A 15,020-nucleotide genomic window follows, 5' to 3' on the forward strand; every position below is an offset into this window, starting at 1 on the left:
AGGGAATTTGGACCTCAGGACACTCCAACCCAAGGTCAAGGGCTGAGCCAGCAAGAGACATTCATTCCCTCCTCCTTGGATGTGACTGATTTTGGCGTAAACAAACCAACCACCAGCCCTAAGCAGCTCTATAGCACTTTACATATATTATCTCAAGCTACAATCCTGTGAAGCAGGTTCCACTGTTACCCCCATTTTACAGAGCAAGAAACTGAGAGGGAAAGTACCTCGACCAAGGTCATAAAGCCGCTAAGTGTCCGAGGTAGAATTCAGACTTAGGTCTTCCTACCCCCAAGCCCTGCGTGCCCCATCCCTCATGGCTGCTCCTCCCTGGGCGGGTTCAGCAGTCACCTGGTCAGGGGAAACAACAAGGGGGGGCTTCAATCCCATCAGCCCTTGGGAGCCGAGAGAGCTTTGCTCTAAGCAGTGGGTGGGAACGGAAAACAGTCCCAGTCCTCAGACAGCTGACATTGTCTTTGGAGAGAAACAAGTATGCAGACATAAATACAATGTATATCCCAAGTAGATACAATGTCATTGTCAAGAGCCCCAGGTGCTCGTTCCGGATAGGCAGCCCCTAGGAGCTTGCATTTGAGCCAAGGGTTCTCAGAGGAGGAGACCGAGGGAGGGCATTCCAGACATTAGGGATGGCCTGTGCAAAGGCACAGAGATTAGAATATAGTATATAAACAGGTCTGCAGGGCTGGGACTGAGGGTCTACGGACCTCCTGCTGCCAGATTGTGAACGGTTTGAAATGCTAACTAGAAGAGTCTGTATTTGTTCCTAGGGATCCTAGGAAGCCCCTAGGGCTTCTGACCTGGGGCGACACAGTCAGGCCTGAAGTTTAGCAGCCATGAATTGGAGAGGAGGGAGACAGATGATGGGGACACATGAGGCCAAGGGAAAATGACCCGGTTGGAAGCCATGTGGTTCAGCTGGGGAGCAGGCTGTGTGGAGCTGGGAGGTTAGGGGTTCTGGGCATTTAACCCCAGCTCCCTGGGAGGATGGGGCACCAAGGGCTGGGCCGGCCTCACTCCATTCAGTTTTATCATGTCGTCGAGCCCCTGGGAGCCCGAGGCCCGAAGCTTGGCTTTGATCCACCCAGCTCAGAAGTGCAGCATCTCCCAGGCCGAGGAGAGTGGGATGGAGGGCTATCCCTATACATCCAGCCTGGGCCACATGGGGAAATCCAGGCTTTAAGAAAGGAAGGGAAGAAAGTATGATTAGCTCTCTTCAAGCAATTGCTGTGTTTGTCTTTCATTCTCAAAGAGGACCATGACATCAAGATGATGACATGACTTGCAGTTGACTTTGATTTGAGTGAGGGAGGGCTGTGCAAGGTCACCAACCTCACTTTCTTCTCCTGAGCCATTTGGGTCCAGTGACCAGATATTTATCAGGGTGACTTGAGATGGCCCAGGATGCACTGGGAGACCTTGGCCCCTGTAGGCCAAGGTCTATGCAGGTACTCCTTTAGGGTGAGGCAACACCCATTCATTGAATAGGCCTGCTTAAGAAGTAGCCAGGGCAAGGCCCCTTTAATGAGGCAAAGAAAAAGAAAGACAGCCGGCTGAGAGGGAAACAGCAACAGTTACTACTGACAATCACTCTTAAGCCGGGAAGGTCCAGAAAAGCCCTTAGGCAGGGGCCTAGTGTAGTCCCATTCAATGAATAGACTTGATTAAGTAGTTACTCAAGGGATGGCCCCTTTAATAAAAAAAAAAAAAAAGAAAGAAAGAAAGAAAGAAACTGGGAGGGGAAGACCCTTAGGGTTCCTGGGTAAAAGAGAAACAACTACTATTTAATAATTACATTAAGAGCCACTTGGAAGATAGCTTGGCCCTGGAAGGTAGGGCCAGAGACCGTGGGTGGAAGATGATGTGGAGCTGGCGTAAGGGAACCGAGAATGGACACCGTCCCAAAGGGGAGTGAGGAGGTAGAGGCCCTTCCATTGTCAGATGTGGGGGAGATCCTTGGGAATTCTGGACATTATGGACTTGGGATGTTCCTCCCATGTCTCAGGGACCTTGGGGTGGGGTGGGGTCTGTAGGATCGCAAGGGGAAGGGGCTGGGGGGCTCCCCCACGCACCTCTTCCCCTGGGGACTCCCTTTGGCCCCAGCCCTGCCTTATCTTTCCCTGGGGGACACTAGCCTCCCCCGGAGTGAGGGAGAGTGTGTAGGACTGCATGGGGATGGGCCTTTGTTTGCTTCCCTGGTCCGGTGGAGGTGTCTCTGCCAGGGTCCCGGGGTGCCCTGTCCCTCTCCAGGTTCTGGTGCATGAGTGGGAGGTCCCACTTGTATTTCCAATTCTGAGTCTGCCACTTATTCCTAGAGCAAGGGACTTGCCCTTTCCAGGCCTCAGTTTCCTTCCCTGTAAAATGCGGGGGCTGGACCTTCTGGGAAACAGAAGGATGGCCTTGGTGAGAACACAGTAAAGCCCCAGCAGGAAAGAGGGAGTCAGAGGGAGATAACTGGCAGCCAGAGGAGGAGCAGTGGGGGGATTTGGCCCAAAAGGAGGAGCCATTGAGGGGGGAGGGCTGGGAGGGGCAGCAAAAGAAAAGGGAAAGTCTTTGGAATGGGTCCTAGCAAAGCCTGGGCTCTGGTGAGTCACAGGGAGAAGGAAGGGGGTCAGAGACGGATCTGAAGATGGAGAAAAGCCAGGGAATGGCCTGAAGGCAAGTGGGTCCCCCCATGTGCCTAGTTCACAGCACGGCACACACACTGCACTGTTGCCTGGCTGCCTGCTTCTCACCTCCCTTGGTCATCCAAGCCCAACCTGAGTTCCAGTCCGGCCTCCCCTGATGACCCCCAGGCCCAAAGGAAAGGCCCTTATAGAGTATGGAATGTCAGAGCGCAGAGGGGCAGAACAGAGAATATCAGAGCTGCAAAAGAGACAGATTAGACAGAGGGGGAAACTGAGGCCCACGGAAGGAAAGGAACTTGTCTAAGGTTATACAGATTCCAGTACGTGGCAGCCCTAGCCCTGAAGCCCTGATCTGGGGAGGAACAGACACAGGGATGGGGGCCGTGGGGGGCTGCAGAAAACGCGGACCCGGGGCGCCGGGCCAGGCCCGGCCTCCTCCCCGCCCGCGGGGCCGCCCGAGGCAGGCGGCGGAGGGGCCCGAGGGTGGGGAAGGAAAGGCCAGGCGGGGGGCGAGCCTCGGACCCGAGCCCCGGAGGGCGGCACGGGGAGGAGCCCGGGTCAGGCGGCGGGGCGGAGCCGGAGCCGTCCGACCTCAGGCGGGGGGCGGGAGGGGGTGGGGCAAGGCCCTGACGCCAGACCCCGCCCCCCGCCCCCCAGAGCCCGCCGCTGCCGCCGCCCCGAGTCCAGCCAGTCGGCCTGTCCGCCTGCCGCGGGCCCCGAGAGCCCAGAACGCCGAGCCAAGCGTCCGCTCGGGCCGCGATCCTGACCATGGTCCCCGCCCCGGTCCCCGGCCGCCCGCTGGCGGCCGCCGCCCCGGCTGGCAAAGCCAAGCTCACGCACCCCGGGAAAGCCATCCTGGCAGGTGAGGACGCCGCCATCGCCGCCAGCCCCCTGCCGCCCCGGAGGCGGAGCTGGGGCCCAGAGGAAGGGCTTCTTCCCCCCGGAAGTTCTGCTGTCCATCCGACCCTCCTCCTCCACGAGATGGGGGCCTCCTTCCCCCGAGGGCTCCTGCCCTGCCTTCCCTGGACCTGGGAGACCCTGGTCTCCCCGGGGTGGGGGAGGGACTGCATGGGGAAGGAACTTGGTGCCTTCTCCCGTGCACCCCTGCACTCTCGCCCCCTTCCCCTGGGGCTCCCCTCGCTCCTGCCCTTCCTTACCTCGTCTTGGAGACTCTGGTCTCCCGGGTTGGGGTGGGGTCTGTAGGATTGCATGGGGAAGGGCCTGGGGGCTCCCCCACGCACCTCTTCCCCCGGGAACCCCTTTGGCCCCCACCCTGCCTTATCTGTCCCTGAGGAACACTAGCCTCCCCGGGGTGAGGGAGAGTGTGGAGGACTGCATGGGGGTGGGCCTTTGTTTGCTTCCCTGGTCCGGTGGAGGTGTCTCTGCTAGGGTCCTGGGGTGCTCTGTCCGTCTCCGGGTTCTGGTGCATGGAGTGGGAGGTCCAGAAGCTTGGGTCTGCCTGAAGCAAGGAACTTGCCCTTTCCAGACCTCAGTTTCTTTCCCTGTAAAATGAGGGGGCTGAACCTATAGAATGAGCAGGAGCAGCCAGGTCCAGGGGAAGGAATCATAGCTGGAGTCAGAGAACCTGGCTACAAATCCCATTTGTGAAGCCACCTTCTTACCAGTGAAAGCCTGGGTCCAGCTCTTTCCCCTCCCTAAGCCTCAGTTGCCTTCTCTGTAAAATGAAGAGCGACCTTAAGTTCTCAGCCCCAGAGCCAGGATCATTTTACTACCTCGATGGTCAGTCTTGGGTGCCTTTCATTCATCTCTAACATCTGCCTGAAATTCTAGAAGTCTAGTGAGGAGGGAGGGAGGGTGGGTGGTGGCAGAGCTTAGCTTGGAACCTGGGCCCCTGGGTCCCTTCTAAAGAAGACATCTTGAGGCCTCAGGCTCAGGCACTTACTTGCAGGGGCAAAGTCCTGGCTGAGCTGTCCCCTCCTCCTTTCCCCTCCCTCCAAGAGAATTGGATCAAGGGAGGCCTCAGGTGAGGGGGAAACTGAAGCAGTTCAATTTGGAAGTGAAGTCCAGGGTCTGGAGACCACCCTTTGCCCACGGAATGTCAACCCTGGGGCTAAGCAGAGAGCAGAACTGGGGAGTCCTAAGTCCAGGATTAGGGAAGAGGGAGGCGCTCTCTGGGAGGTCCAGAGCTGGTTAGATGTGGAGTAGTTAAGAGTTATGGGTTTTAATCAGTCTCCTGCCTCTTTCTGCCAGCTGGGCCTCGGACCAGCCCCTTGCCGCCTCTGGGCCTCAGTTTCCCCCTTTGTAGAATGAGACGGTTGGATCTTTGAAATCTCTGGCACTGAAGTCAGGATCCGTTGGTTGGCTCAGGGCCAGCTCTCCCCACCCCTTTGCTGAGTCATGTCTCCCCAGACTTGGGGTTGGGGGAGGGGCTTGGAAGATTCCCAGTAGGAGGGGGTGTGTCCCTGGGGATCTGGGCTTCAGCGCCACTCATACTCAGCCCTAGAACTATTCTCCGAGCTTGGGAGGGGAGCCAGTTTGAATCTCATTATCTTGAGACCACCCTGAGCTGAGAGGCCCTTTTGTTGGAGAGGAGGGGGAACAGTGGGCAGGTAGAGGGAGGCAGTGTAAACCCGCCCAGTCTGGCCTGTCAGGCTACTCAGGAGGCCTCCTCCAGCCCCACCCCCACCTTTTGTAGAGGAGGAAACCAGCCCAGACCGGCCAAGGGGCTTCCCCTGAGTCCCTTAGGGTCACTCAAGGATCCCAGCGGTCCTAAGATTCCAAATCTAAAGGCCTTTCCTTTGACCCTGCCCCCCAGCGCAGACCTGGGCCCATGGCTGTGGGGGGAGGGGTACAGGAACTAGCATACCTGAGCCCTGCCCCCCTCACCATCCTGGAGTGGCACAGCCTGGGGCAAGCTACTCCCTGCCAGAGCAGAGTTGGAGCCCTGCACCGGGCCTCCTTCAAACTACTGTGTCCCTCAATCCCAGGTGGCTTGGCCGGAGGCATTGAGATCTGCATTACCTTCCCCACTGAGTATGTGAAGACTCAGTTGCAACTGGATGAGAAAGCCAACCCCCCTCGCTATCGAGGCATTGGTGAGGGGGCACCAGGGCAGGGAGCTGGGCATGAGGGGGTGCCAGGGCAGGGAGCTGGGCATGAGGGGGTTCCAGGGCAGGGAGGTGTGGATGAGGAGGGCACTAGGGCAGGGAGCTGAGCTCTAGAGAGTCAGGGATAGCCCTGGGGAGCTGAGAGGGTAGAGTAGAGAGCAGTGATAGAGGGATCATGGAGAGGGGAAGGACCTTTGAGATGGGCTGGCAGGGAGCCAGGTTAGGGGACATTAGTAAGGTGAAAAACTAGGGGAGTGGGTAAGGGGAGAGACAAGAGGCCCAGAGTGGCCTCTGTCATGCTGTGGTGGGGGAGAGGGGAATGTTCTAGGGAGATAACAAAGGGCAGAGGAAAGCTAGGACAAGGCCAGGGTTGGAAGTATATGGAGTGGCAGGAACCATGCTGGGCACTGGAGATGACAGTCCTTGTCCTTGGGGCGCTCCCAGTCTGTTGTGGGAGGGGGTCACTCACCCTGGGGCCCAGGGACAGCCTCAAAGGGTGGAGCCTGGAGCCAGGCTGGGAAGCCCTTCAACAGAGGAGTCTCTGTTTGCTTGGAGGGGCAACAGAGGGCCATTGATGCTCCTGAGTGGCAGGGTGACCTTTGGCAGCTCTCTGGAGATTAGATTGGAGAGGGGAGTGGTAGGAACAGTGGCTGTGGTGCATACAATCTGGGTGATCTTAGGCAAGTCCATGGGCCTCAGTTTTTTCAACTGTAAAATGAGGGAGTTGGTCTGGAAGGCTCTGTCTAGAGGCGGCCCTAGGACACAGCGACCTGCCATGGAGGACCAGGGCTCAGGATCAGAAGTGGAAGGGAGACCAGGAAGCTTGATCACTGAGGGCTGAGCATGACTCGGGGGTCCAAGGAGCTGAGCGCTGGGCATTTTATTTTTCCCACAATGTGAGCCGGGGGAAATGGGAGTGGCATTGTGAATACTGTTGTCCCCATTATGCAGATGGGCTTGGCAACCTAAGGGCATGGCTGGGTCCAGCCTCTGCACCTTTGCCCAGCTGACCAGATCTTGTGCCTTCCTCCTCAGGGGATTGTGTGAAGCAGACAGTTCGCAGCCATGGAGTCCTGGGTCTCTACCGCGGACTCAGTTCTCTCCTCTATGGCTCCATTCCCAAGGCAGCGGTCAGGTGAGCCTGCGGCGGGAGAGAAGGGAGATGCCAGGACCACTATTCTATGAGGTTTGCCCAGGGTTCTCCCCACCATAGCCCTTGGAGGCAGTAGCGTACATGTATAGCCCATTTTACAGATGTGGGAGCTGAGGCTCATAGAGGATTTCCCTAGAGGTCACCCATCCAGAACGGACTTAAGTTGGGATCCCAAGCCAAGTCCTTTTTCTTTAGACTTGTTTCCCTTCTGCCAGGCTGGTTGTGGACACAGGACTGGAGTCAATCAGCCTCACTAGCTGTCTACTGACCCAGGGCACTCACTCATTTTCTTAGCCTCAGTTTCCTTATCTGTTAAATGGGGTGCCAACTTCCTTCCCAAAATAAGTTCTTTGTAAACTTTCAGGCACTCAAAAAATGGGAGCTGGCATCACTGGTGGCAGGGGTTGGCCAGCTGGGGACATGGGAGCCCAGTCCTGGTGCATGGCACTCTAATTCCTAACCCCCCTACCCCCAGGTTTGGGACATTCGAATTTCTCAGTAACCACATGCGGGACGCCCAGGGCCGGCTGGACAGTACTCGAGGGCTGCTTTGCGGGCTGGGGGCCGGCGTGGCTGAGGCTGTGGTGGTCGTGTGCCCCATGGAGACCATCAAGGTGGGGCCCACACCTGCCAGGGACCCAGTGGCCTCCCTGCACCTGAGATTCCACCATTACAGCTTTTCCCCTTGGGTTAAATAGCCTTTCCTGGCTCATTTGAAGAGGCAAACCCCCTGGGACTGAGGGAGTCCAAGCAGCTTTTTGGAGAAGGAACCCCAGGACTACTCTGCCCTGGAGGAGCTCCTAGGCAGAGGGACTTGGGTCTGGGCAGAGGTTGGAACTGAGGCCCCTGTTGATCTCTGGGTGGTCTTTCTCTTGACCTGCTTTGAGTCTCTCATCTCTCCTGTCTGCCTCTCATGTGTGAGTACACACACACACACACACACACACACACACACACACACACTTCTCTCTCTCTCTCTCTCTCTCTCTCTCTCTCTCTCTCTCTCTCCCCCTCTCCCTCTCCCTCCCTCTCTCCCCCTCTCTCCCCCCCTCCCTCCCTCCCTCACAGCTTGGGGTCTCCTTGTCTATCCCAGCAGACTTCTCACTTCTCTCTCTTTATATGTCTCATCTTCGGCCCTCCCCCCCCCCCCCCCCCCCCCGGGCAGGCCCTGGTTTTCTCCACCTCCTTCTCCTCTCTTTCTCTTGACACTGCTGGGGGGGGGGAAGGTGGGCATAAACACCCCTGGCCTCAGTTTGACTCTCCCCAACACCCCTAACATCATGTCCCATTCTCCATCTCTTGTAGGTGAAATTTATCCATGACCAATGTTCTCCCAATCCCAAGTACCGCGGCTTTTTCCATGGCGTGAGAGAGATCGTCCGAGAACAAGGTCAGTGATGGGACTAGGGAAGCTAAAGGGAAGGGGCGGGGAGAGGTCCAATGAATCACCTTTGTTTGGGTGCCTCCAGGTTTGAAGGGTACCTACCAGGGCCTCACTGCCACTGTGCTGAAACAAGGCTCCAACCAGGCTATCCGATTCTTTGTCATGACTTCCCTCAGAAACTGGTACCGAGGTAAGGAACCTAACTTTGTCAGGCCCCTGCCGCTGCTGGAGCCCTGCCTAGATTCCGCGCCCCGCTTGCAGACTCCTGCCCCTTCTGGAGCTCTGCCCAGAATCCCCACCCCTACCAGACCCCTGCCCTTTGTCCTCCATAGGGGATGACCCCAACAAGCCCATGAACCCATTGGTGACTGGGACATTTGGAGCCATTGCCGGGGCTGCCAGTGTCTTTGGAAACACGCCGCTGGATGTGATTAAGACCCGGATGCAGGTAACAGCAGAGCTCCTCGGATTTAGAATTCAGCATCCTACAAGAAGTCCTGTTTCAGCCACTGAATGCTGTGACTTTTCCCTCCATGAGCCTCTGAGGTCCCTACATCTCTAAATAGAGCACATGTTGACTCCTGCCTCCTGTATGCAAGGGGCCAGGGCAGGGTGGATTCCAGGAATGACTGCTGTGGGCGCCAAGTTTGGGTGAGAATGAGGAGAGTATTAAGAAAGTAGGCTGGCCAGGGAGGTGTCCGTCATGTTGTGGGGGGGCCTTGAATGCCCAAGTCAGGAGTCCATACTTTATTGTTGAGGCAGTGAGGACCCACTAGCATTTTTGGAGCAGAAGAGTGAGGAGATTGGCTGTGGAAGCCATGTAGAAAATTGGGATTATGAAGGAGAGACACTGCCCAGAGCAGAGCAGGGAGGCCAGTTGGCTTCATCCAGTGGGATGGGGGCTGGAGAATGGTAGGTGGATGGAGAAATGCAAGAGATGGTCCGAGTCTGGCAGTGGAGCCAGTGGAGGGACAGAGGGAAGGAAGGAAGGCAGGGCTTGGCTTCATTTCATAGGGGGGAAAACTGAGGCCCACAGAAAGAAAGCAGATGATCCCACATTCCCCCATGAGTTACTGGGGAGATGCTGCACCTGCTCTTCTTAATTTCATAGAAGACAAGGGCACTGCATGCCCGCTTCCCTTTGAGCATTGAGAGCCTGGACTGGAGCAGCCCTTAGTCTCTGCATTTCTTGGCAATCTGTGCCCAGGGAAAGCATAGAGACAGAAGCCCTGAGTTCCAGTTTCCATCCTGCCACTCCCCAGCCAGGGGGCCTAAGCAGGTTTTCAGCGCTCTGAAGGTCCCCAGTGCTCTCCCCATTTGTCCTGTTATCCCTCTGGGCCTCACTTTCCTCCTCTATAAGAGCCTTTGTGGGTGTCAGGAACCCCTGTCTGGCAGAGCATTTAGTCAGTACCTTCTCTATGCCAGGCATGGGTTAAGTTTAAATGCATGGAATAAGGACAGCCAGGTGGTACAGTGGACAGAGCACCAGTCCTGTAGTCAGGAAGGCCTGAGTTCAAATCCAGCCTCAGAAACTTGTGTGACCTTGGGCAAGTCACTTAATCCCAATTGCCTCAAAAAAAAGATAAATGCATAAAATAAAACACAAAAGATTTCAAAAGTGTATGAAAATCCAGTGATCTGAAGATTTTTTAAAACCTAAATGCAGGTCAGGCAGTCCTGGCCTCTGAGGTCTCTAAGGCCTCCTCCTTTCCCTTACAGGGCTTGGAAGCGCATAAGTACAAGAGTACGTGGGACTGCGGCTATCAGATCATGAAGCATGAGGGGCTCAAGGCGTGAGTGGGGGCCCCCGAGGCTGCTGGGGAGGGGAGGGAGAGAGGCCCCCACTCACCTGCCCTCCTCTTCCTCCTGGCTTCCAGCTTCTACAAAGGTACCGTGCCCCGCCTGGGCCGGGTCTGCTTGGACGTGGCCATCGTCTTCGTCATCTATGATGAAGTGGTCAAACTTCTCAACAAAGTGTGGAAGACAGACTGAAGCGGGGCTACTGCTGCTCAGCCCTGAGGCCCAGGAGCCGGCGGAGGAGAGATCAGCAGGCGGAGGAGAGGCCAGCGGGTGGAGGAGAGACCAGCGCTGTGTTGGGGTGGGCCCTCAGGCCCCCCCGCCCAACCTGTCCCCAAGAGCCCCATCCCTGCCAGGGCCCATGGCAGATGGGGGACTGTGAGCCTAGGCTTCCCAGGGAAGGGCCTCCCCTGGCCCTCCCTCCCACCCCCACTGTGAGTAGAGCAGAGGTTTGGCTGGGCCGGCCTTTATGCACCAACCCTTTGGCCTCCTCCCCTCAGGCCCCACTATCTTCTGAGATCCCAGGGCAGAGTCAAGCTCCCCCCTCTGCCTCTAGGCTCTTATGATTCCAGTGTGATTTGTGCCAAACAGATCTTGTCCTGTGTTTTCTATGTTGTATCTGTATTCTGTGTTACATGTTTTGTGTGTATCCTTGTGTCTGTCTAGTGTGTGTGTGTGTGTGTGTGTGTGTCCACTGCCGGCTCTACCCCCATCTACCACAACCACCAATAACCCCGTGCCTTTTAAGCTACAGGCCTCGCTGGGGAGGAGGCAGGGGATTTCCCCCAGGGAGATGGGGGACCCCCACCTGAGTTTCTGCGCCTGGTGGTGGTTGGGGATGCTCCCCAGGACCAAATCCTTCTCTTTTCCTGGGCCTTGCTCAAGAGACAAGGAGAAGAGATATCCCAGCCCCTCACCTCGCTACTCCACACACCAAAGCTGCCTCTGGGGGTCCAGCCTCACTGGATGACCCCCAAAGCCATCGGTGCCCTTACCTTGGGCCTGTGGGAGTCCCCATCACTCTGGGTTGGTGGGGGCCAGCTTGAACCACACATCATGGGACCAAGGTCTGTGTGTGGTAGGGGGAGAAGGGGGAAGCAGATTGGGTCCCCAGTCTCTACAATGGGGCCTGGACCTACAACCCCAAGTCCACTTCCTGATGCTCTCTCAGGTTTTCCAACCACACCCAGATGACAGAATAAACCGGAAACTGGTGTCAATGGCCATTTTGTCTGTGTGAGATGTAAAAGGGGGGTCTGGAGGCTGGGCAATGTGACCCTTCTTATCAGACCTCTGACTTTCCTACCTTCAGGATCCATGAGGTAGACACTGGAGGATTCTTGGCTAAGGCAGGACCAGGGCATCAGGCTAATAAAGAGATTCTAGGAGTCAAAACTAGAGGGTCTTCAAGCCTAGAGATGTATGGAGTGCAACCCTCTCATTTTACAGAGGAGCAGACTGAGGCTCAGAATGGGGATGAGACTGGCAAAAGCACAGGGGAGTTGGGGATGAGCCCAGCAGGGATAGCGGAAGCTCACCCAGGAGTTTGGTGAGTCTGGGAACAGCTGGAGAAGTAGAGGCAACCTGGGACAGTGGGTTGGGCCCTCGATGGGGCACTCTGAGGTGCTTCCTCAAGTACAGATGAGGATACACCCTCTTCCCAATAGAATGTGAGCTCCCTGAGCAAGGATATCTGTCTTTGTATCTCCAGCACTTAGTTCAGTGCCTGGTATACAGTAGATGCTTAATAAACACTTATTGATCAATTGATTTGACAGACTTCTGAGGAAAAGTGGCTTTGGATTTAAGTCAGTCCAGCGGGCCTTGAATGTTATACCCTGGAGAGGCTGCCAAGTTTTGGCTTTCTCCAGCCCAGGAGAGAGTGGAGCAGAACAGTGAGCAGGTCCTGGGGGGGCTGGGGCTGAGTGAATGCCAGGCGGGGCTAAGCAGTGCAGGAAATGGCTGGGGTCCATGGTGTGGGAGGGCCCTCCAATGAAAGGGGAACATTTAACCTGAAGAAGACTCAGCGAGCATGAGGGCAGCGTCTGTTGGTGAGATGTGTCTGTTGGACTCCAGAGGATAGGACCAGGGGAAACAGTTGCCAAGGCTGATTTAGACTCGCTATGATGAAACAGTCTCTCAAATGATTCAAACTAACCGGAATGCAGTCTTCAAGAGGTGAGTTCCCCTCCACAGTAGGAGGATCTTTGTACAGCTCTATCTCCATCATAAACCACTTACTCCCATGATCCTCCTTGGTGCCAGGAAGCAGGATTGCAGAGACCAAGGCTGTTTCTAGCTCTGAGACTGGCTCCAGACTTGCCTTCATAACTCTGGGAATGCTGGCCGTACCAGCAAGGCATCCGGCTCAGCCCATGGGGCACCTCTTGGGGGAGTGGGAACAGGACCCTAGGCATGCTCAAGTTGGGGGTGGGAAATGGCCCCAGCAGGGTTAGGTCTCAGGCTCCCTCCTGGATTGTCTTTTGTGCACATACCCAGGGAGAAGTGGGGTTCGGTGGAAGAAATACTGCTTGTATGCCAAGCACTTTGTGCAGTGGCTGGCACATTGTTGTTTAGTGGTTTTCAGTCACGTCTGACTCTGTGACCCCATTTGGGGTCTGCTTGGCAAAGATACTTAAGAGTGGTTTGCCATTTCCTTATCAAGCTCATATGACCCATGAGGAAACTGAGGTAAAGAGGGTGAAGTGACTTGCCCAGGGTAACATAGCTAGGAAATGTCTGAAGCCAGATTTGAAATTGGGCTTCCTGACTCCAGGCTTGGCAGGCTATCCACTGAGGCATTTTGCTGCCCTCCTGGCACACAGTAGGTACTTTAATAAATGTTTATTGACTGACAGATGTGGCTCTAGAGTCAGAGGACCTGTGTTCTACCCCTGGTTCTTCCACTTACTGATCTATGTGACTCTAGGCACATACAATCCCCTTCCCTGGGTCTCAGGCTCCTCATGTGTAAAATGAGGTCAGATTAGGCCTTCAGGGTCCCTTTGGGCTATCAATCTCGAATCCTACTGTCCCTGACAAGAGGTGGCACAAGCCTATGCTGACACATTTCAAATCTACAGACACTTGCCAATGCATACCTATTATGTGCCCACTTCTGTGCTAAGCCTGAAGATGTGATGGTGAAACAAGTCCAGGCCCTCTTTTTAAGGAGACTCAGGGGAGGGAGAGCCTAATGCTGTCCGAGTGAATGACACAACCATGCCAATGAGAACTTCAGGTAAAACAGAAATTTTGGGGGGAGGCATGCTCCAGGATATGAAGTTAGGAAGGGCAATCAGCTTTTGACTTCTAGGAGTAATAAAGGCACCAGGTCCTTGGGAAGGACCAAAGGCAGAATCTTGCCCGAATGTCAAGGCTACCTTGATGGCTCCCTACCCTGTCCCCAATCTAGTTCCTTCCAAGGGAGACACAGGATATGTTGTTTGGTACCTACTCACCAGGTCCTGCAAGCCCTCTCGTCCCTTCTACATGTTCTGTGGGGTGGAATAAAGGCTAGCCTCATTTTAAAATACAAAAAGAAAAGATCCGGAGTCCAAAGAACTGCTCTGACACTAGCCTTGGGCAACTCAGTTTCCTCTTCTCTAAGCTGGGGACAACAAATCCTTGCTCCAGAATAGATCTGGAGCTGGGAGAGGACCTTGGAGAGGTCTAATACCAATGACTCACCAGGTTAAGCAGGCAGCTCCGTGGTACAGAGCACAAGGCCTAGGGTCAGGATGATCTGAGTTCAAATACAGTCTGACACTAGCTGTGTGACCCTGGGCAAGTCACTTAACCCTTATTTGTCTCAGTTTCCCATCTATAAAATGGGTACACAGTAGAGAAGGAAATGGTAAACCAGTCCAGTATGTCTGCCTAGAAAACCCCATGGACAAATGGGGCCATGGAGAGTTGGAGGTGGTACCCAAACTGCATGACCAATGACACTCCTCATTGTGCAGAGAGGAAAGGGCTTTGTCACTTGTAAAGCAGGCGCCCTGTGTATTATTTTTAGAAGGCAATTAGAGGAATCAAGGAAGGCCCCATGGAGCCACAGTTGGCCTCTGAAGGGAAAGATTTCGCCATAGACAAATGCAAGAGAGGAAGGCCCAACCTTGTGTGTGTGTCTGTGTGTGTGTGTGCACCCCTGCACAGAATGCACTGCCTCCCCTCCATCGTTTCCCTCCCTTGAGCTCAGCTCCTGTGAGGCCATTGCTGGGCCCCGGGGCTCAGTGCCTTCTCTCCTTCCCCACCTGAAATTACCTTTTGCTGTATATGCTGTATCATGTGATGCCCTGTGTGGACATGTGGCCTGGGAGCCAAGTCCCAGGAGAGAATTTCAAACCCCTTCCTTCATCGCAGCTGTCTGATCCAGGGCCAAGTCCTGCATTGGTAGAGGGACTTTACTCACCTAGGACCTCAAAGATCCTCCTGTATACATTGTCTCCTCTCCCCTCCCCTCCCCAGCTCAGCTCCCTAAGGCTGCTTCAGGAGCCCTCAGTGCCTGGCACATAGTAGGCGCATATTAAATATTTGCTGTTTGCTCATCTATTAGTTGAGAACTCAGTTTTAAGCTGAGAGCCCCTTCTCTGGAGCACCTAGCGCCCTTGAGGGGAGGATTCCAACTGTGCCCATCTGTCCTTCTGAGAGGGGCCTTGTTCCACAGAACCAGAAAAGAAATGCAGAAACAGGATGTGGATGTCATGTGCCTTCAATTTACGAGGACCATTCGCATGGAAGGAAAACATCCAGTTCTTAAAAATTCATTGGCTGTCCAATTCATTGGAGCTGGGAGGCACCTCAGAACAGAGAATGTCAAGGTTGGGAAGGACTTTAGAACCAAAGCAGGAGGTTAGATCTAATTCCCCCCATCCCCAGCTTTACACTTGGAGATATCTAGGAGGGGAAGGGAATCACCCCAGAGGCTAAAGCCACTCCTAGGCAGCAGGCTCCAGAAGGTATTTATGGAG

General features: G+C 55.2%; 1 protein-coding gene across 1 annotated transcript; it reads left to right on the forward strand.

The window, feature by feature from the left end:
• Positions 1-1,828: 1,828 nt before the first annotated feature.
• SLC25A1 (solute carrier family 25 member 1) lies at positions 1,829-11,271 on the forward strand. Its single transcript, XM_072599826.1, has 10 exons — positions 1,829-1,937; positions 3,303-3,507; positions 5,594-5,701; positions 6,749-6,848; positions 7,342-7,480; positions 8,172-8,256; positions 8,336-8,440; positions 8,583-8,698; positions 9,970-10,043; positions 10,128-11,271. The coding sequence occupies exons 1-10, from the start codon at positions 1,908-1,910 to the stop codon at positions 10,240-10,242; spliced, it is 1,077 nt and encodes a 358-aa protein (XP_072455927.1). The 5' UTR covers positions 1,829-1,907; the 3' UTR covers positions 10,243-11,271.
• The last annotated feature ends 3,749 nt before the right edge of the window (positions 11,272-15,020 follow it).

Source organism: Notamacropus eugenii, chromosome 4, assembly GCF_028372415.1.
Source record: "Notamacropus eugenii isolate mMacEug1 chromosome 4, mMacEug1.pri_v2, whole genome shotgun sequence".
In the NCBI taxonomy this organism is placed as follows: domain Eukaryota; kingdom Metazoa; phylum Chordata; class Mammalia; order Diprotodontia; family Macropodidae; genus Notamacropus; species Notamacropus eugenii.

Coding starts and splice junctions, on each gene's coding strand:
- SLC25A1 (XM_072599826.1), top strand. CDS start 1,908: ATGGACACCGTCCCAAAGGGGAGTGAGGAG. Junction 3,508..5,593: donor CGGGAAAGCCATCCTGGCAG/GTGAGGACGCCG, acceptor CCTCAATCCCAG/GTGGCTTGGCCGGAGGCATT. Junction 8,699..9,969: donor TGATTAAGACCCGGATGCAG/GTAACAGCAGAG, acceptor TTTCCCTTACAG/GGCTTGGAAGCGCATAAGTA.